This window comes from Myripristis murdjan, chromosome 9, assembly GCF_902150065.1.
Source record: "Myripristis murdjan chromosome 9, fMyrMur1.1, whole genome shotgun sequence".
Classification (NCBI taxonomy): Eukaryota; Metazoa; Chordata; class Actinopteri; order Holocentriformes; family Holocentridae; genus Myripristis; species Myripristis murdjan.
In genome coordinates this window covers 14,118,014-14,140,612 of record NC_043988.1, presented here as the reverse complement: position 1 = coordinate 14,140,612, position 22,599 = coordinate 14,118,014, and the positions used below count along the sequence as shown (strand labels likewise).

The 22,599-nt window shown below is 43.1% G+C and overlaps 1 protein-coding gene across 1 annotated transcript in view; it reads right to left on the bottom strand.

Annotated features, from left to right (window-relative positions):
* The window catches only part of adgrv1 (adhesion G protein-coupled receptor V1), a 152,239-nt gene that overhangs the window by 25,297 nt on the left and 104,343 nt on the right, over positions 1-22,599 (bottom strand). Inside the window, exons 89-91 of the mRNA XM_030059593.1 lie at positions 17,710-17,826; positions 10,276-10,454; positions 3,677-3,834 (exon numbers count right to left, since the gene is read on the bottom strand). Coding sequence (XP_029915453.1) covers positions 3,677-3,834; positions 10,276-10,454; positions 17,710-17,826 — 454 coding nt within the window. The remainder of the gene's footprint in view (positions 1-3,676; positions 3,835-10,275; positions 10,455-17,709; positions 17,827-22,599) is intronic.

Genomic DNA, 22,599 nt, shown 5'->3' with positions numbered 1-22,599 from the left:
ATTTGAAAATATTGTTGATCTGATATCATTTATGACATCAGCTGTTGTAGGCTCTGCAGTGATGTCTCAGCCAGATGGAGATATCAATATGACACTCCTATCAGATTTATGAGCTTGATAAGGAGCCTGGCAGGAGCACAGAAAATGGATCGATGAAACAACAGTTGCAGTCGAATCATCATGTGATCTCTTTACAGGTAAGTCTGGGTGTTAAATAGGATGAGATTGCATGCAAAACATATCAAGGCTCTTTAAAACATTATGTTTCAACAGTCTTTTATCCCTCTGCTGCACAGGTCTGAAACTAATCAGCCTTTGTTGGTGCTGTGTATCTGTTTGTAGTGCAGCTTGCGGCTTTTAAAGTAGCTCTGACAAATTGTAGGTACGTCCAGGGACCAAACAGAGGAGTAGCTTCTGTTTGGAATAATAAACTATAACAGGCCATTCCCTCACATTCATTTTATTCCCCTTGGACTCTGGACTGGTTGAGAGAAAGTCAATAGTCTGATATACAACCCAATGAGAAGTCTATACTGCACCAAAATAATGTTTGTCAACAAGTGAGAAAAAGGAGTGGAAGGAGAGCTTTGTGACTGAATCTGGCCCATGCTGTTTGTGTGTCTGTTCATGTGTGTGTGTGTGTGTGTGTGTGCATGTTTTTCCTGCAGCACAGATATCATGTCGGGATTGTGGCCTTGTGCAGCCTTGTTTAGACAAACCTGTCTTGTGTTTGAAGATGAACTGCAACCCCAGAGTACCTTGTGCAAGACACAGACAGACGGGAGTCCTGGCAACCACTTCCTGATAACAACTAGACTTCTTTATGGTTATACGGGGATAAAGAGAGCTCAGTGGATAAGAGGTAACAAGCAAAAAGGGAATAGATGGATGGGCAGTCTTTTTAATCTCTTTAAAACAAATGACAGGCTGCAATCCTGTTAAACTACAACAACGTCTGGGGACTAAAGTTATGAGCCGAAGGTGGGATGAAGGGGGAGAAAAAGAAATGAGAATGGAGGCAGGAGGAGGGAGGAAGACGGAGAGACGGTGATAGAGGGAAGGGGAAAGGGAGGAATAAGGTTTACTAGACAAACCTCTGTGTCTGTGAGTGAAAACGACCGACAAAGCCCCTGGAAGGCTTTAACGAGAAACAGTGCAGACTAATTAAGCCGGCAACAGAGATCCTTTCCTCATTTGGTTGGCTGAAATGATTCTTCTATAGGAAACTTACAGAGGGTCACCTTCTGTTGCTGGGTCTGATGCCAGGCTGCGGGGAAACAAAAACACAAACACACACATTCATACACACCTGAGCACACACACACACACACACACACACCTCAAGGGCAGTCCTGTCCTCCGCGCCTGTGCCCCATGCACTCAGTCTCCACTAACACTGCTGCTTTTAATAGTGTGTGCTGTGCCTACCTTCCCCTCAGCCTCCCTCTCTCACTCAGTGTAAATAAGGAGATTTAGAGGCTGTTGATGCCTTGTTTACTGAGCTGACTGTGCCCCCTCTGCTTTCCCCATTCCCCTTACATCCTTCAAGCCCCCTAAATAATCCCAGATCTCCTCTCTTCCCCTTCTGTCTAGTCTACTTTTCTCTCTTTTTCCTGCCCCAGCTCTGCTTCTTCACTCTCACCCTGCGAAAGCGAACATCGTGTTGAACAAAAAAGCCTCTGAGCACCTCTCTCCTTCTTGTTTTGCTGTCTCTCCTTCATAAACAAGCTAACACACTACATACCTGCTGCTGTACACACGTGGACACCCAAACCCAGACACCCAGAGGCAAAGTGGACCATATTCAGCTCCACTGCTCACTCCTATCTTTGCTCCCTGCTCGGAAAACACTGTTCTGGCTTTCCACAGTTTTCTTCTCCTCCACAGAGGCCACACACAGTGTGGAGGGCAAACTGCTAGCCAGTTTGCCAGCCAAAGGCCTGGCACTAATGCAGGCTTTGCTTTGTCATTGGAGGGCCTTGACTGAGCAGTACCAGATAAAGCCCGCTGATTCTCACCAATGGCTATGGATTAGAGCCATGACACTGACGGACTACAGCAGCACGGCGAGTGTCTCCGTGTGTGGGCGGACAGCGTGGGCGTGCTCAGGAAATGCTGGATATGTGCTACTCTGCATGACTCACACTGACCATATATCTGTGCACGTTTTTGCCCAACGCCATGTTGCATAAAGTGAGAGCTTTGTAAAGATGTGTGTGGGTTCATGTGCACAACGCACCCCCCACATTCATTGCATAGAATTTATTCAGTGCTTTAAATTGCAACTGATCAGACTGATAGAGAGGTTTGGAATTGCAGTCCATGGCAAAAAATAGCTTGAACACTATGAGGCGGCGTGAGGGATTAGCTGTGTGCTGCAAGAATACACGCACCCAAGCGCACACATGCACACACACACACACACACACACACACACACACACACATATACACAGACAGAAACAGTACCCCTGGCAATCGTAGGGGCTGTTTGGAATAGATTTGGCGGAGGTACCAGAATCTCTATTTGCATTGGAAAACTTATTATTCTCTCAGGATATTGTTTACTGAAGCTTCTCCAAGAGACAAAATGATGAGGCTTGTTTCAAGTTCAAGGAGTTAGAAAACATATAGTAGTTTGATGACTGTACATTGAGTTCTATCGGAAACTAAGAATAGAAACTTTCATGGTTCTCTGAGAGATCAGACCATATGGCTGTTTGTACGGTTCGGTATTAACAGTAGTATTAACACATTTCTATCATGGTCCTAAATGGGGAATGAAAGGCTGCTTGAAACTAAAGAGCCATGGTGTTAACTTCTGAAAAGGATTTCACATATAAGGACATTGGCTGAATAAACCTATTTGTCATGGGTCTGCGATAGCGTTATTCTAGTCAGGCATGCAAGTACTTGTGATGCTTTGTTCCTGTTGATTTTACATAACAAGTCATGGATCCCTGACAAAACACTTGACACAGCAGACACTCACAGAGTCTGTAGGCTGAGCAAGCAAGAACAGGGGTCAGTGCAGTCTAGCTCCTGAGGGCATAGTGGCTGCGGGTACATTGAATTTCTGGCATTTTTATATAAGAGAGACAGACAGACAGAGTGCAAGAAAGATAACAGTAAGAGAAGGAGAGAATGTAAGGTGTAAGTAACTAATAAAAATTTACTCATGACTGTGATTGAGTAACTTTTTGGGGGACATTTTTGAGTATTTTTTTAAGTCAGTAATTTTTCATGTACATTTGCATACATTGCTTGAGTATTGTACTTCACTACATTTTAAATCACATCCATTACAGAGAACAAATGATCAATGACAGATTCTGTGACCAATGAATGCTCAGTCACCAAAGATGAGAAGAGGAGTCTGCTTCTGCCATTTAGACCAATAGACCATTTAGACTCAACAGGCAAAAATGTGGAAAAAGTGTGGAAAAAGGGGTAAAAATAACAGTGAGTTGGCCTGATGATGAGAACCATGTAAACTCAAACATCACACTTCTACTTAAGCAGAAGTAGAGGCACCGCTTTGCTGTGACTGTGTGTGTAATCTGTAGTCATTTTAAAGGTGCACACACTCAAATCATGCTGTACGTATGCATCTGTGTGCAAATGCGCGTTCATTTCGTCCTCATTCACACACTCACACTAGCGTGTTTGCCGGATACCTGTGCTGTTGGTGCGTCCACGGTAGACGTCATCGTAGGCCTTCCACTGGTGAGTGACCTGGTAGATGTAGATAAAGACCACCACCACCGCAACCACACAGATCAGAGGCCCCAGCACGGCCGCAAGCAGAGCTGCGTAGATGTTTGGGATGAAGCACCTAGAGGAGAGATGGACACAGATGTCTGGTGTGAAGCAAGACAAGAGTGGCATGTACGAAAGGAGACGGAGATGGAAGAGAGACTGATGGAAAAGGTAAAGAGAAGGAAGTCGTCCCTAAAAAGTATGATGTAATCAGTACAGCATGTGAAGTCATCAATAACACACCCACTCTGTCAATTGAGATCCTTTTTAACAGTTGTTTTTCTTGTTGAATTATTTTATTGAAAAGCCGAATCTGATTTGACTGAGGGAATTCTGTGTTAGGTGCAGCCCTACTGAACAACCATGAGTCCAGTTAAACCCAATGGAAAGCTCTGGAAAACAGAAAACGTATTACATGTCCGTACCATTTTACATTTACTTAAGACTTTGTTGCTCCAGCTTCCACAAACAGGATCGTCTAGGTGATACCTCTGAGCCTGCCTAAGACTCAAAGCCTTCCTTCTCAACGGCAGCCTTCAGAGGCCCTTTTCCTCAGCAGCAAAATGTGCTCTTAAATCTTCTGAGCAACCAGGTCAGCCTGCAGCAAATGCAGGATAATATCCGAGACCAAAGACGCTTAAAAATGTTTTCCTATTTAGAGGATGAAAGGACACTCAGAAGAACAAACAACACAATACATTCATCTCCCACTGCTTTGAAAGGGGCATCTTATTTGTGAAGTGGTTATGTGAACACATCTACTGAGAGGTTCAGTGTTTTGTGATCCTGCCCACCAGCCAAAACACGATCTTTAAAAGCCATACCTCTGGCTAGGGGTCAAACTGAAATTCAGGCTTAATACACAGACAAATATCTATTCAGTGCATTGGCATTTGTGAGTATTAAGAGTCCATGCGCCTGTGTGTGTGTGTGTGTGTGTGTGTGTGTACTGTATCTATGCATGTGAGTGTGCCGGTTTCTAAGGTCACATTATAACAGCACATTCCCTCATCGCCGTGGTGTAAGGGTGAGACTTCAGTACAATGTATACACTGTGCCAAATATACTCACACTCACACACAGAGCGTCAAATGCCAGCAGCGTGTCATTCAGTCTCACACGCATTTCACACGGACAGGCTGGGGAAAGACAGCGTGTTCTCTGAGGGGTATTCCTGCCCTGGCTGTGTGTTTATAGCGTGCATCAGCCATCCACTGTTAAACCCATCCACACGATCACACTTGGCTCAGCTACTGGGAGCACAAACTACAACTGCTGCATGCAGGTCCGGATGCTTTTGGGCCCCCGGTGGGTACTGACAACCTCGGGTCGCAATCAATTTTAAAAATAAAACAGTGACAGCAAGAAAGTATGCACGTAACATTTTAATGCTGTCTTGACCTTTATGAGCTGAATGATGATGCTGTTCGCATCGCAAGTCCTCGTTTTTCTCACTTATCTTGATTTTCTATCCTAGCTTTCATGATTTATTATTTTTACATTTCTTTCTTTCTTTCTTTCTTTCTTTCTTTCTTTCTTTGTTCCTTTCTGTGTCAAGATATGTCTATGTCTCCAGTCTGTCTGTCCGTGAGTCTGTATTTTTTCCCTCTGTATGACCCACCCCTCCTTCCCAAACTTTATGTCTCAATGCTTTTCTGGGAAATCTCGTAAGTCCCTTCCCCTCTCTTGCCCGGTCTCTTGTGTTTTCGCATCACTGGAGAAAACCGAACAATTTGTTGGTCTCTGGGAAAATCAACATCCTTGCTTATTATCTATTATAGTCAAACAACGATCCAAATACTCATGTGACTTTGTCCTGTTCACAAGCCAGGCTCAGCCCGTGGCAAAAGTGTACCCTACAGATCCCAGTCTTCTGCATTCACACAGAAATAATTGGCTTATATTATGGTTATGCTAGCCATAACATAACATGAGGTATGCCAAATAAAGCATTGCATCATGATGTCCCAGCCTGCAAGCCAGAATGGGAGAGGGTAAACACACTGTAATATGGATATTTGTTCTGCTGTGGCCTTGTGAGGGGATTGAGGCTTAGATCTCACAAGAAAGTGAAATCCCAAGCATTCCTGGAGCGGGACCAGGGAAACATTGCAGAGAGGCCCAATTCGTTGACGATATGCTAGTTTGAGAATGTAGAAATGAGGTAAGCGATGCCTCTTATGGGGATTTCACTGGAGGCGATGCTCGGATTTTCTGTCTCGCACATCCATCAGGATAAAGTCCCCGCCATTCAAGCACAGATCCTTCTTGGAGCAGGGACGACTAATATGAATTCAATGATATGAATGAAATGTGGCTTGAAGGAAGAGCGTATGCTTACATGGAAACCTTACATCACATTGGGTTCACTCCACAGTGTGATGGCAGTACATTCAAGTTCTAAATTTACACCGTGGGTGAGGCTATAAACGGAGTATATAGAATAGCTAGGTGTCAGGTTATATTGTCAACCTGTGCGGGAAATTACTTGCACTTGCTTGTAAACATTGTTACTGTAAGTCTTGGGAAAACACACACTGACGTGACCCATAAAAGAGTGTGTTAAAGTGTCATAGCTTGTCACACCAGTCTCAAATGGGAATTAGTAAAACACTAGGTAAACACACGATTAAACAACAGTGATACACTGTATACACCACCATACTTTCTGTGTATGCTAATGACTGTCTCTTTTGTAATCTCTTTAATCTCTTTTGTAGGCACACACCGTCACACAGCTGCTGGCAAGAAACCAGCACGTGTCCTTAAGCCAGCCAGAGAGAAAGAAAGAGATTGATGGGGCCAGCAGAGGAGACAGGCAGGAGAATAAAGAGACAGAAAGGAATTGAAGATAAAAGCTAAAACTTTAGGTGAGACACATAGACTCTTTACTGCACCGGCAAGAGATAATCACAGCAGTTTCAATGCAAAGTAAGAAGTTGCAGTTTGTGCAATCTGAATGCAGCCAGAGTCAGATCAGAGTTAGTATGCCTCACACATTAAAGGTGATGCATCTAAAGCATCTTAAGCTTGCAAGATATTGGCCATATGTGCATTTTGAGTTGTAATGAATGCAGGCAGCTAAGTGTGTGGGCACATATATCTATGTGTGCTTAACTATTCTTTTGCTTGTTAAACAACAGCATGGTCATCTTGACTCTTTGCCATCTGTTAATCTCCCTCCCTCGGCCTTTCTCATAATTTTCCACCCATGCAATTAATTGTGAATCCCCGCACACCTTTGCCTTCTCCATACACCAATAGGTCACAAATAGCTCCCGGCTGTTTCTAAAACTCACCTGTGATGACCTGTTCGAATCTTTACCTCTGCCAAGGAGGTAACGTAATCGTCCTGCCTGCCTGTCTGTCTGTCTGTTACCATGATATCTCAAAATGTTCTGAATGTATTTACCGGCAACTTTGTAGAAAGATTGAGCCTGAGCCAACGAGGAGCTGATCACATGTTCACGCTGTTTTATGAGTGATATCTGTTCGGGTAATACTTCATTTGAAAGTTGAGGAAAATCTAGACGAGATTGGTGTTGGCCTTTTTGTATTGTTCCAAAGTGCCACAAAACGGTGTCCGTCTTTGTGTACTCTTTGACTGGAATCTGGAAAGACACACACCGCCGATCTGAGTATACTGAGTACATAAACACTATGTTTTAATCCACAAAATGTGCCAGCTCTAAAAAGTAGCAACCGAGCGTCTATCGTTCACATTGGCATTTTACGACATGCTTATACGACCCCCTTCCCGACTTATGTTCAAGGCAGTTAACTTCCATGTAGGTGAGATAGGTATCCTGTTAAAGGTTAAAGCCTCTGAAAAACAATAACTATACTAACAATAAATATTTTGTGAGCGCATTAGGCAACATGCTGTGGATTACATATAGGCACTTTTATTAGATTTTAAAGAAGAAGGGCGATCTTGAGGAAAACTGCGTCCATAAGATTCAAGCTGTTAATTCTTAAATACACCGTGTTTGTCTATTAGTGTAAAGTTTTCTGTGAACAACACCTGATCTGCCTCCTTGGCTGTCTAGTCATTTTCTAGTTCATGAACATTTTCTATGGAATTTCTGCTTCACCTGCTTGATTGGGCCTCTTTCCCCGTCCCCCTATCTCAGGAGAGGAGAGATAGGGGAAGGGCGAGGAAGGAAGAGGGAAATGACAAAGTTTCCAGGCTAAATCTGATTCCAGGACGTCCTGTTAACGTGGTACGTGTCTATGACCACTGAGCAAACGAGGAAAGGACGATGAGCAAGATTGTCTTAATCGGTGCTGGGTGTCAGCAAATGGGACAAAACTGATGTGCACATGATAAGAGTATTGTAGGGAACAAAAACCGAAAACAAAACACAACAAAACGCATTTGGCTACAATGGCTGGAAAAAAAAATGTTCAAAATGAATAAATGAATGAACGATTAAATAGACTGCACGGATGCCACTGCTGAGAGTTTGAGATTGAGTTTCTCTCACTCTCACTCTCACTTTCTCTCTCTCTGTCTGTCTCTCTCTCTCTCTCTTTCACACACACACACACACACACACGCACACACACACACACACACACAGAGGCAAGCAGAGTCTAGTCTCTGTTCCTTTCTGCAGGATTACCCACAAGGCTACGGTGACTCTGCGGCAGGCCTGCAGTCTTGGAGCTAGCTAGCGTGAGAACCTTGCATGGCCCAGACTGTCTGGAGCTAATTAAACTTCTAACTTTATCAGGCATGAAAGTCAAGGTACTGGTACCACATGCGCATTAAAAAGACATCCGGTACTTTATTTGATACTTGCTGAGTTTATCCTGCCCTTATTTAGTCGTGTGTTTTCAGCGTTAAAAAAAGATATGAGATAAATAATATAGTCGCAGTGAGCAGACATCAGGGCCCTACTGACATAAGGATTCATCCTGACACCTCTATCTAGGCATGAAGGATAGAGCCGTGAACTGAGAAAACTTCAGTGAGAAGACAAGAGGTCGCCTATTTACAGTGATGAGGAAAGAGAGAGAGGGAGGGAGAGAGAGAAAAATAAATTAGGGAGTGATAGAGGGAAGGAAATGTTGCCTCTTTCCCTAAAGAGGGAAGGTAAGCCTCCCAGGACGCTGAATACACCTCTGTGTCCTTGAAACTCACATGTGTACACTCACTGTCTTTCACACACACACACACACACACACACACGCACACACCCACGGGCGGGAAAGCTCGCTGACACACTCAGTCCCAAGGATAACAGGCACGCCTAAGACCACTGGCTAATTTTAGATGTGATTTGAGAGGTCTAGCTTACTCTGCGTTTTGCATTGCCCTTCACTACGGATGGAAGTGACTAATTACATTTACTTACTACAACTGGGTATTGAGTATTTTTGTGAACAAGTGCTTTGTAAATATTTTTTGAAGCAAGGGATTTTACCGTAATACATTTTCACTTAAGTGCTGTGCTTAGGTACATTTTAAATCACAGTTATCGCAGAGTGTGTGTTTTGTTGACTCCATAAGCAACAGAACAGGGGCTGATGTAAACTGGCCAGTGGTGGGGCCATTCGCAGTGAACAGTCAGCCAGCAGAGACAAGTAATTCATCGTTTTCTGCACTTCATTCTGTAATTTCTAACTTCTTTTTACATGTAATCAAGTAGATTTTTACACCAGCAGTTTGACTTAAGTAAAAGATTGGCAAACTAGCAGCACCTGAGAAGGACATTGTAGTACTCTGCCCTTCACACACACTTAATCACACTAAAAGACAGCCACACAGAGTCACATTCTGCATAAAGACAGAAGGTTTGACAGTGAGAAAGACTTCATCCCTGCACGTGCACACTAAAAATACACTGACATGAATAAATGGTAGGATGATGAGCGTGTATGTGCGCGCACATGCACGTGCACACGCGTGTGTGCGTGCGCACACACACACCCACACACACACACACCTGACTAGGGACAACTGTGCAGGTCTTTACAGGATGACCTCATTTGTAGTGGTCTAGGCTTCAGGTGCACTAAGAATACCTATAAATAACCAAAAGGTTATTTATAACTCTCTTTCTTCCTCTTACTCTCTCTCTCTTTCACACACACACACACCCACACACCCACACACATACACACAAACACACACAGTTCTATGTGGGTTATTTTAGAGCCGTCCTCCACCCATTCCACATCCTGCCCTGTGAGATCCTTTACCTCAGAGGTAATGACTTGAGGTTCTGTGCAGGGAGTCACATGTGCTCACGGTGAAACAGCCTCCTCCCGACATGTCACTGGCACTTCAGTGATGACTCAACAGGGTATTTTTTTTTCTGTTTGTCATTTGAAGTGGAATTTACTTAGGCCTGAAAAATAAACTGAGGTCATCTTGACTGGCTGCACCTGGTTTAAGAAAACACTGACACGACCTCTGATGAACACAGAGTGGTATTGTTGGGTCACCTATCCATCTTCAGCATGTGTGTGTGTGTGTGTGTGTGTGTGTGTGTGTGCACATTCCACTTACACATCTCCGTGCACCAGTCCATATACTGTGTGTATGCTCCATCTGTAGCCCCCCAGCGCCACAATGACCAGCAACAAGATGACCGCGGCAGGAAGCCCCCAGCCCAGCAGGAAGAAGAGCAGGTACAGGCGGTCGGTGTGCTCGTCGTTCATCACCAGCACCTGCCAGAAGTTCCCCGCCTGGGGGAGAAAAAGAGGACAACATGCACTGTGAAGAGAAAACACCCCTACATCCACACGTCTGTTTTAGGATATGAACTGTGCAGTGGGTGAAAGGTGTAAGAGAAACGACGCCACAGGGCACAGACAGCACACATACACTATGGAAGATAAAGCATGTACAAACACACACACACATTTTACACACCTTTATATTGTTATACAGGCAAAAAAAAAAATAACTTCAGCATATTTTACTATAAGCCCCTTGTAGGTACCAAAGTCTTTTGAATTAGTGCAGTACTGAGAGAAATGGCTTTGGCCAACCACTTAACAGAAATGTAATTCTGCACCAGATTAGCCACAACTTCAGCAAGTCCTCATTACCAAAAGGGAGCTCTGAAAACTAAGATCACTTTGTGACGACATCTTATTTCAGCAATGAGGAAATTAAGGAATACAAACCACTTTAGTTTATTTTTTTTAAGAGGCTGTATTTCAGCAATAAACTTTCAACCAAATGTCTCTCGTCACGTCTTTCAGCCTCCACCTGTCTTCCTGCTCCACACACATTTCTCATACGATTACATTTATGTTTCTGTTCGTAAATGTTCTGATGATTATTTGATAACATGGATAAGATCTTTACAGCGCTGTCATTTTTTTCCCCCAACAGTTATTTCACACACACACAAAAAAAATCCTCATTCACAATGGTGTTGAGATACAAAGATAAAAAGCCATAAAAACACAGTGAAAAGACATAACAGAAATGGAGATAATATGCTTATCATGACATCATATCAGGCTGAGCTTGTTTGTACCAATAACAAGCTCTTGTAGTGGATGTTCTTCTGAGGCTGTAATTCCCCCAAAACATTACATTGCAGCTTGTTGCAGTAATCGGCTGAAACCAGCTTTCTTGATATTGCAGCAATTCAAAAGATTTTGGTAGTACTTTACACTTCCAGCTAACAAAAAAATACGGCTTAGAGTAAGAATCTCATTGATATTGGCATTCATTCCCCGACCCCTGACCCTACGCTAGCGCTTTAAAACAACGGGGACTGGAAACATGTCCTTACTTTGAAGCATGAGGCATCTTTGAAGTATCTCTCTATCTTTGTGAGGACATTTAGACATCTATGAACAGGCACACACACACACACACACACACACACCACAGCTGTGTTTGCTTTGTAATCTAGCAGGCTTTGATAGTCTCATCTGTCTGATACACTTAGTCCTGTATTGTTACATAAGCAGCTTGTCTAACACCTGTTGGGTGTTGCATAGAAACAACTTCTTTTCCTTGTGTGTCCACCTCGACACACAGACAATAACACATCTCCCCGAGCCAGTTGTGACCACATAAGGGTGAGGGATGTTCAGTGTGGCAGCGTTGAACTCTTCCTGAACAACGTGATTGACTAAGAGCCAGAACAATTTCTTCCTCGGAGCAATGGCCTCAGGAGGAGAGGTGCTCTCCAGGGAGCTGAAAAGTACAACGGCGGTCGTCAGCTGCTGCGCTGGAGCAGAGCGGAGGTTAATTTTAAAGGTTAAGCTCAAGGGCAAAACTTCGCAACTCTCCATTTTCCAGTCTTGCGTGCCGGGCTGGGGATATAAAGCGATGACCTTTAGAGCACGAGTTTGTCTCACTAACACCAAAGTTTCTAGCGACGATAAAGACCTCATGATCAGTGAAGCAGAGGAGCTTTAACTTTCTCAGCAAAGCAATGAAAGATTTTTTTGTTCGGAGTGAAAAACAATTAGCTTGACAGCTATCATGCCAGTCTTGCTGATGCTCGTGACCGTCTGTATATGTGGGGCTCCAGGACCAAACAGGCAGAGTATCATGATGTAACAGACGGCAGGAGGTTGAGGGACACCGACCTTTCCCGGAGATAACCTCTGTCTCCCAATAACTACTGCTCTCCTCTGGGAGCGGCATCACTCCCATATCTATTGTGTAACCACTGACACCACACACACACGCATGCACGCACGCACACACACGCACGCACACAGCATAGCTACACCAGTTGTGTAACAGCTTGGGCACTGAGACAATAGTGTTGTGTCAGTCAGAATCAGGAACTGCCTTTCCTTGCCTGTGACCAGACTGGAAGATAAATGGTAAGATAAATGGATTATGGGTAGGATTGTGCTGACGTGTTCCCTGACTGGCCAATGATACTGCCTTCTGACAATAGAGAACTGGCAGGTGTGACTGGGTTAAATGGGTGAGGGACAGACTACATGTCTGCACGAGCATGAGACTGAGGCCAGAGCCCGGTCTGTAACCACGACTTTCAGACCCGACCCAACTGAGACTGACTGGCGCTGCCAAATTTGAAACCCGACCTGTTATTTTTTACAGTCATCCCTATTTAAAACAGATATTTTTCCTTTGGTCAGTTTGATTGGTGCATGGCCTGCTTGCCTTACTCGCTCACGCTTTGTTCCTCCACAGAGCGCCAAAACACACATGCATATGGAGGCACTTTCTCACAGATTGGAGAAATACAGGCGGAGAGAGATAAATTCTTTGAATAAAAATAACAAATCCAAACCCAACTAAAGCCCAAATCTGAACCTTAAAAACGCAACCAGATATCAGATTCATTGTTGAGCCCCGTTGGACACAGGTTGACGAGAGCTAGAACTCACTAGAACAGACCAGACTGTCACTGGCTGTGTCTCTATCGTTTTGACTTGGTCTTTTCCGGACAAATTTGTTGACTGGATGAGCCAAGTTGGAACCCAGCGATATCCATGTGCATGAGTCAGCACTTAACATCTGTGGTCAGATTAAACCTTCCTGTGTGATCCTTCTGGGAAAGACGGCATTTGGTGAAACAAAGAGCCTTCTGAAGATGCCAGGATTACTAAAACAGTCAGGTGTCTGGATTGTGGTCACACTGCGGTCCACACTTCTCTGAGAGCCAGTCACGTGAATGAGACCACCTCTGGATGCAGTTTCACTCGTTTTTCCTAACATATCTATCATATCATGAGTCCTGGTGTAATCGGATGCCAAAGGTTCTCTTGTAAAGATAATCCAATCTCAAAAAAGGACAAGCTAGTGGGTGAAAGTGTCTGGATATCTACCCCAAAAAGGCAGAGGATTGATTTTATAGGTGTAAAAACTTTTATAATCAAATTGTAATCAATAATCCTTGTGCCATTCTTTGGTTTGATATCCAGAGACTGACTTGGAAAAAACAAGTGGAACCCCTAGCAATATGCGGATCAGCTCTGACATCATCCTAATCCGCATGTACGCATAAATCAAGTGCCGCCCACCTGAATGAATTATTTACTCCGATTTAAAGTCCTGCATCCACATTTCACGATCTGCAGATTATCTGCAGATATAATGGCTTGGATTGTGGATACATCTACGCAATCCATGCATCATTAGTAAGCACCTCTCTGCCTGATCTGGATTAAAGAAGTGGCGGTGTTGCCTGTTGGCTGACCAGATGGCTGATTGACTGACTGAGTGACTGAGTGACTGACTGGTTTGCTGAGTGGTCACTTATTTATCTGACTATCCAGAGACACACTGGAGCAAGAGGACAACATTTACAGGTATTACCTGGCAAAACAACTGGCATCCTGGCTGGCTGTTTGTCTGGCTAACTATCCCAGTGCACACACACACACAGTGGACCAGGATTTGGCAGGTGTTGCCTGGCTGACCGGGCTGTTATGTTATGTAATATTGTGCAGTCCCTGGGAAAGCCTCTCCTCTCTACACGAAGCTGGTCAACATGAAGATTAAATTATGGGCTGCTTTTCTGGAACTGGTTCAATGTGTGTTTCCCTGATAAACAATGCACACACACACACACACACACACACACACACACACACACACATGCAGAAAGCTATTAATCAAAGTCTTTCTGTGCTCTGAGATGGCTTGCTGGCGCCCACTTGTATCAGCCACTTAACTGAAAGCAGCTCCCTGACGCGGGCAAACGTGAGTGGTGAGGCATCTCTTGGTTCAACACTGAAATGTCATTGAAAGCTGAAAGGTTTCAGTGAGACACACATCAAGGAGGACAGGAGTGTCAGCAAGATGTTCATCGTCAGCCACTATCGGTGCTGACAAGGATAGTGAAGTGACCATAAATGCATTTTGATGGATAGAAGAGCAATTTCAGAAAAAGCAAAGGTGAATGAGGACAAGTGAGTGAATGAATAAAAGACATAAATAAAGATGCAAAGAGTAAGAAAAAGGCGAAAAAGTCTATAAATGCTCTTAAAATATTCTGACCTGATTTTTTCCCTTTAGAAGTCTGTGTTACTTTCCAAAGTCTGTAATTCTTTCCAGCGTGAATCACAGTTTACATTACCCCCATGACAACTACTACCATATGTGTCTGAAACAGCTTCCGATGTCGAAAAACATGTTTGATCTCTGACAATTTTCTTCTGAAAACACTTGAGCCACATGAAACCCTTTGGCCGTGAGCGTTATCCCATAAGATGACTCATATTGTAAAATCTTCTGATACACAATAAGAAACCTGCACTCATTCAGCTCATTCAAAACAAATGGATCCCTATATGACTCCATTGTAGTCACCCTCTATTAGCTTATTCAAAGGGCTAATCTTGTAATGCTCCACCAAAGCTATAATAACGTATATGCCAGGACGGATTACATCCACTACATAAACAACGATTACGTTTTCCTATAAACGTCACACACTCTAAAAGATTGAAGGATGATGTAAACACCGCAACAGGCAGAGACTGGGGGGGGGGGCAAAATGTCTGAGAAGGAGAACAGGAGGTTCATTTGAGGTTAGGTTTGTGCAGTGCAATGCTGTCTGGAACAAAATATTATTATTGATTACAAGTGCCTTCGATGTTTATTTAGTAGAGCTCGTCTGCAGAGCTCATTTGATTGTTTGCTGTACTTAGCTTTGGCTTTTAATGGATGATACGGTATGAAGACAAACAACTGTCTTTCCCACCCAAAGAGGTAAAATAATATTTTGCCTTGAGTCTGTGGTGAAATACAGACGTCTCCCTTTGACATTAATAATTGTCACCCACCACCTTGTAAATCTAAGTTAATTCGCAGTTATTCCCAACATGAATATATTCTACACCATTAACATAAGCACAGCATTTGCTTGCCAGCTTAAATGTATTGCAAAAACAGCATTTACTGATTTATCTTTTCAAAGAACAAATAAAAACAACTACAGCAGTAGTTTTACATGGACTGATAAGTCCTTGTATCTGTCAGCTGATTCTAGTAGACCAGTTAGTGTGCAAATAAGATGGTCAGACCAGAATGGAGGCATATTGGAGGCATTTTAAGTACCGCAACACATTTATTCACGTCACAGTATGGTGCAGTTGAAGTGATATATGCAAATCTGAGTAGCACATTAATTTACCATGGTGATTTTTGATTTTTTTTACTTGTGATTTTTGTACTTCATAAAAAATAAATGTAATAGATAGATAGTTAGAGGAGCATGCTGGCCTTGTCGGAGGAGGGGGATCGGTTGGGGTAAAGGGGCAGTGCTCCTCCCTAAATGGGCTGATGGTGCACTCCAGCCCACGTTCACCACATTCCTGGCTCCTTCAGCGGGTCACAAGTCATCTATACACTCTCTGAAGGATTAAAATTGGCTTAGGCTGGATTTACACTGTCAGCTAAAAATCTGATCCTTTTTTTCATTCTGTCTTTGTGTGGCACGGCTCTGATGTTATCAAAGCTGTATTAGCATGAACAGATAACAATAAATCTAGTGTTATGATGTTTAAGCAGTAATAAAAAAGATGGTGAGAATCAGATTTGCTGTGCCGGAGTGAATTGAGCCCCTTTTTTTTTTTTTTTTTAAGTGTGAACATGTTAGCTAAGCTGCAAGCCTGGCTCTGTTCCTTGGTGGTTATGTCACAGAAGAGGGAGTTTAAAAGAAAGGGGGAGGGCTCAGGGTCAAAAAGGAGGGGTTGGGGGTTGCTGGGGGTGAGGTTTTACTAAGAGGTACCAGTCTAGGATCAAAGGTCATGTCAAAGAGCACACTAGCACCTCCAGTCTCGCCCCCTAATGAAAACCTGGTTAAGTCCACGTGGTCCAGGGCTGAGGTTTCACTGCTGATTGCATAAAAACACAGGCTTTACGTAAGCGACAAAAGAAAGAATGGGAACCCTGTTTATGCCAAGTCATGGGTTAAATAAGGGAGGAGCAGGAGAGGAGATTTTACTTATACGTGCCAGGTACCTTTCACCGAGAAATATATTTGATGTAAGAGAACAGCTGCTTAATGAAAATCCAGCTAGGGATGGAAAACAGTGAGAGGTAAAACCCATATCTCTTCTTTTAAATCTGACTCATCTTTGAATCCTTGTGACTATAATTCATTGCAGGGAATGAGCAGACCAAAGATAACAAAAAAGAAAGTGTGTGACCCTATGAAGGCATTTCATTGTATACAGAACCCTTCATCTGCTGCAGTGTATACCTTTCACTGACATACTGTTTGACTTATGGACTCTAGTATTACCATTTGTCTCTATGGGCCATTGTCTCATAGAGGCTTTAATGAATAGACTTCACTGTTCAGGCTTATAGACTGCACAGACATGGCCGCAGGAAACATCCTGCACATGGTTGTACTGCTTACTCAACAGATTAAAAAGCCTCTTCCTCATCTCTCTATCCAGGTGATTCCACAAGTCTTCTGATCACAAGACTCTATTAGTGGCAACAGATAATCTGATCGATCGCAGTGACGCCATTGGGGATGGTCATAATGTTTTTATGTCTAGATATATGCACTGCAGAAATCTCCTGCTTCATGAGTTATTTAATCTCGTATTCAGTCTTGAAATTTAGTTTTTCCTTAAAAGAAGTGGACAAAAAATCAGTGGGATGACATAATCCCACTTGTTTCCAATGTTATTTGACTTGTTTTTTTCTTGAATCAAGTATAATTTTCTTGATATGAGTGGGTTGCCTTATTCTGCCTTGTTCCAACGTATTTATACTTGTTGCCAGAAAAATTGCTGAAATAAGTGAAACTGCATTGGCAAGAAGTTGGCTTATCTCATCCCACTGGCAGATTTTTTCACCTGTTTTAAGAAAAACAAGATTTTAACACTTAATGTGAGACCAAATGACTTGTTAAGATGGAGATTTTTTACTGAGTTCATTTACAAATATAACAAGCACACTGACAAGTAATTTTTTTTTTTTTACTTGCTACAAGTTTACATCCATTTTTACCTGCTAACCAGCTTTTACCTGTATGAGCATCCAGGAGAACTGGCTGAGGTGGAAATAATGAGAAAAGAGCGCCAGAGCAGCACAGCTGTCCTCTGAGAACATTCGGCCGCGGAAAGCCGACACCAGGAAACAGATCTGTGGATAAAAAAGAGAGAAAGATAAACATGTAATGTATACAGAGAATTCAATAGATAATTCAGAACTTAATTACCATGGTGCACCCCGGTGGCTCACTGTGTAGAGTGCATACCATGCAACATACTGGGTTTGAATCTGGCCCAGACCCTTTGCTATGTCATCCCCTCCTTCGGTCCTGTCTCTCCCTGTCGCTAAGACATTTTTGCTTTATTAGGAAAAAAAAGAACTTAATTAAGATTTTGTCTGACCAAGACCCTGCTGAGGAGGTGGTCTTGGCACGGTTACAAACGAGCTCCGGAGCGGTTTGTTTGCGATGTGGGCTTGAACCGACCTAGGTTCAACCCAGCAGCAGGAAGCATTGTGTTTGTTTTGGACTGAAGCAGTTTCTGTAGCTGAGGTGTGCATTATGGACTTGTAATTAATAACAGAAAAAAGCAAGTTGGTAGCAACTGGCAGTTAGCAACATAGAAACCAAAGGAATCCAGTGCTGACATGGAACATCAAGGAAATACATTGTCTTCTTGGTATACAACCAGCACTATGATAATGAATAAATGCCAAAGCTGCAGATGGTGATCTGTGCCCATGTTGGATACTGTATTGGTCAAATGTGTTGGTACAATAAAGATAGAGATGAAAATAATAATAAAAAAACCACTCCCTTTCTCCACCTTTGAACCTACAGATATTTGTCCCCTGACCAGTGAACAGGCTGATAGCTCCCACATGGCTTTTGCTGAAACACGCTGGTTCATTTTTTCCTGTGTGAAACCAAATCAACAATGCAACAAAGTACATAAAGTTGTTCCACTGATTCAAACCACAGACTACATGTGTGAAAACCCTGGACAAGGTAAAAAAAAATTTGTCATTGTAAATATAATTTGCATCTTCAGAGAACATCGTGAGACTCTATGCAGATGACTATAGATGGCACACCCTAACACTCACACAAACACACGCTCACTCACTCATGCTCTCCAACAGATATAAACGCGTGCACACATACTGCAGGTGCAGCGCTCCATGCAGTGTCAGCAGGGCAGATTGTGTATGAGTCGGTTTATCGCTTGCGTTACAGCCCATGCATTTTTAAAGACGGGACAGGAGGACTCAGATTCACCCCACTGGGAGAGAGAGATCCTATCCTGCAGACCTGTTACATCACCATGCAGCAAGCTATGCAGGCAGAACCAAAAATAACAATATCAACAGCCTAAACAACACTGACAAATGTGCCTTTCGTACCATCCCACACATGAGAAGATGTGTGCATGCCTGTGTGTGTGTGCATTTGTCCAAATATTAGAACAAAGTGCATAGCAGAATCACAATGCAGATATAAGCATGTGGTGTGTGTGTGTGTGTGTGTTTGTGAGTGAGAAAGAGACAGAGAGAGGAGAGATAAAAGACGAGTGTGTGAGTTTTGTAGGAGGGAATGAATCAGGGCCAAAATTCAATTTGTGACATTAGAGGCAAGACGGTGTGGAAAACCCATGAGGGCAGCTGAAAATACTCCTGCTCTGCTGTCTGTCACCGAGCTTCATTAACCTCTGGCACAGAGAGGGAGTGGTGCACTGCCAACACAGCCGGGCCACAGTTACATAACCTGCTAACACCTGGCCCCGTGCCAGCACCATGGACCAGAGAGGGTGAATGGATGAGAGGAGGAATAGAGGGATGTGGGGAGAATGACGATGCAGGAGACAGAGGAGTAAGACTGAAAATAAACAAGCTATTGATGGGGGAGAGGGCTGAAGCGAAGCGGAGAACAGATGAATAAGTCATTTCCTTACTGGCCTGATCTACTACGCAACTACCCTGAAAATATCCTATGTAGAAACCTAGTCGGGGTGTGGGTGTGTATATCACTGAAGCTGCCAAGAGGGTGAATCCCATCAAAGATTTTTCATTATAGCAGAGCTTTGGTGCCTCCGTGGTCAATTAGCTCAGCTGATCAGGGCATCGTGTTAATAGCGTCAAGGTCAGAAGTTCGATTCTCAAACAGAATATGCAATTTAAAAGTAGCAGGTGGTTATGGAAACTTTCCTTTGGCCTGGGGTTCACAGCACAGACGTGGACCATATCTAATCAAAGCAGCACCTGTGAATGGAAGCTTGACTTGTACATTTCAAGGAAGCTGCATGACAATGTTTGATGGCGTGATGGATATCAGTGTTGGTTTGGTGCACGATGCTCAGGGGACATCACGTGTTATCAAGGCTAGAAAGGAAGAGAGCAACACATATCGTATATTTATGAGAGATTTATTACTCATCAGTATATTTTTTACACCTCTTGACACTTATTCATAACTGCAGGAATCAAGCCGATGCAGCATTGACCCTGCAAATAATAGATTTCTGTTGAAACATTGGTTTTTAATGAAATGCATTGGAGCTAAAGTGTGAATTGACTCCCCTCTTTTCCACTATTGTAAAGAGTATCCATGCAGCTGCAGCATCACACACACCTCCTTCCTATGCCCTGAGTTAGGGCAAAGTTAAAGGTTTAAAGGTTAGGATTAAGGCTAGGTTAAACGTTAAAAGTTAGGGTTACAGTTAGAGGGTATGCTAAAACCCTCCTGCCCTCTTCCTGCTGGCTTGCAAAAGAGGGAAGAGTCTCAGGAGGAAGATCCTGCAGTTGGACTCTTCATTACAATATAGCAACTTAGAAAAATCACAGCAGGTGCTCTTTCAGCAGTGCAGAGCCCTAAAAGCACTGGAGAAGAAAAATACTTTGTGCACTCATACAGCAGGCAGTGTGGTACAACTCACACAAGCACAAGCTTAGTGATTGTCTAACTGGTCAGTCAAAAACATACAAAAGAATTTGGACCAAATTCTTTGAGACTGTAACTGTGATTAAGTGCTCTAAATAAACTTGAATTTGAACTGGACCATTTATAGCAAAAAATGCTTTTACAGTTGTATTTGGTCTTAAAGGCTTTGCTCCTGAAGAATCTACAAGGAGCTCAAAAAGTCCCCCCAAGACATAAGAGACTTATGTCACAACAATAACAGATGATAGCAGGGGGAGTTGGGCGAGACAGAGGCAGTTTTTTTTTTTTTTTTTTTTTTAATCTCTGTCAGGCAGTAGCTTGGATGGGATCATGCATTGAGTCGTGTGTATCTGTCTGTCCGCAGCTAATGTCACACACTACTTCCATCAGCCTAATATTTCTGTTGCACAATTATGACGGTATGATGATAACAGTAATTCAGAACCGCTGAAAAACCTGTTTTATACCACAATTGAGTGCCAACTCCCCACTCTTCTTAACCATTCCACGACTCTCACTCATACACGCTGGACAAACAAGTGTGTCTGTGGTTCCTGCTTGCCACCCACATGCCCCCAGACACACCTGGCACAGATCTACGCTCATGTTTGACATGTTTGAATGTGACTGGTGATTGGAGGAGCTAGCTGACACAGATCAGCTGTTAGATGGGACAGCTGATGCTGATCAGCTGGTTGCGTGCATGACTTCAGTGGTCTGCCTGAACAAATATGTTGCTTTATTGGTGACTAAAGACCACATGGGTTAAACAAAATATTTTGTTCAGTGACTCTTGGTTCCAACAACACTGTGCTGCCAGAGCACTTCGGTTCAGGTTCTGTTCAACTGTATTGTCCTGGATAGGCGATTGTTTTTTGGTGTTAACAGGTGGAATTCAAAATCAACAATCCCATCATGCATAACTTTCGCTTCTCTTGTCCTCCTTGAGCACCAAAAGGATGCCAAAGCGAATTTTTGGTTTTACATGTTTCCAACATGACATTTATGTCAACCAGTGAATTGCAACTTCAACCTCAACATCCATCTAGGAGGAGGAGAGAGTAGGAGCACAGACAAACTGAGGAGAGGAGGAGGGACAGCGAGTCACAGGTTGATCATGGGGATTCAGCAGGTTGAGGGACATACCATGTACCTGCAATGACATGGGTGAAAATCTGTCTCCCTGCCTTTGCTGCAGATGTTAATGCCTCCCTTTCTTACCTCTCCTGTCACTATTCAGTGCTTAACACTATTAAAGTTGAAAACAAATCAAACTAATCTGAAAAAAAGTGAAGTCACGTTTTAACTCGGGTCTCAGTCCAAGGACAAAACTCAGCACAGTTCCCGTCTCCAGCTCTGGATTTCATCTGGCCTGCTGTAATGAGTTTTTTGTGTGTTTGTGTATGTGCTTAGGTGTCTGTGCGTGCGTCTGTGTGTGTGTGTGTGTGTGTGTGTGTAAACTCCATTACCCACGGCTTCCTTTGATAGGGTGAGTCATCCTTATCCAGTGCACACACACACACACACACACACACACACACACTTTTGGAACAGAACTGCGAGACTGTCAGGTGTGATGGATTGAAACGGCTCTGTCCAGATGCACTGCAACGCTGAGAGCTGCCAAGCGCACCTCTCGATCACTATCAGCTCTGTAAGTGCCACCACCTACAACTGTCACCATCTTCATCACCGTAATTATTGTTAGCCACAGCACCGGCTATTTAAGATGCTATCTAATGATTCTGTCATGAGCACAACACTGAGATAATTTCTAGTGCTTTTTAAAACTTTTACGGAGGATTTGGAGCCAGAAGAATGTAGCTGGCACATCTGTATATGAAATGAAAACTTTTATGGTAATCCATTTTGTAGTGTTTCTTTTTATGTGTTTATTTATGTGACAACATTATCATACTGAGACATTTAAGATCTAATAAATATTATTAAAAGATGTACTGTGTACACAAGAAATAATATTTGCAACA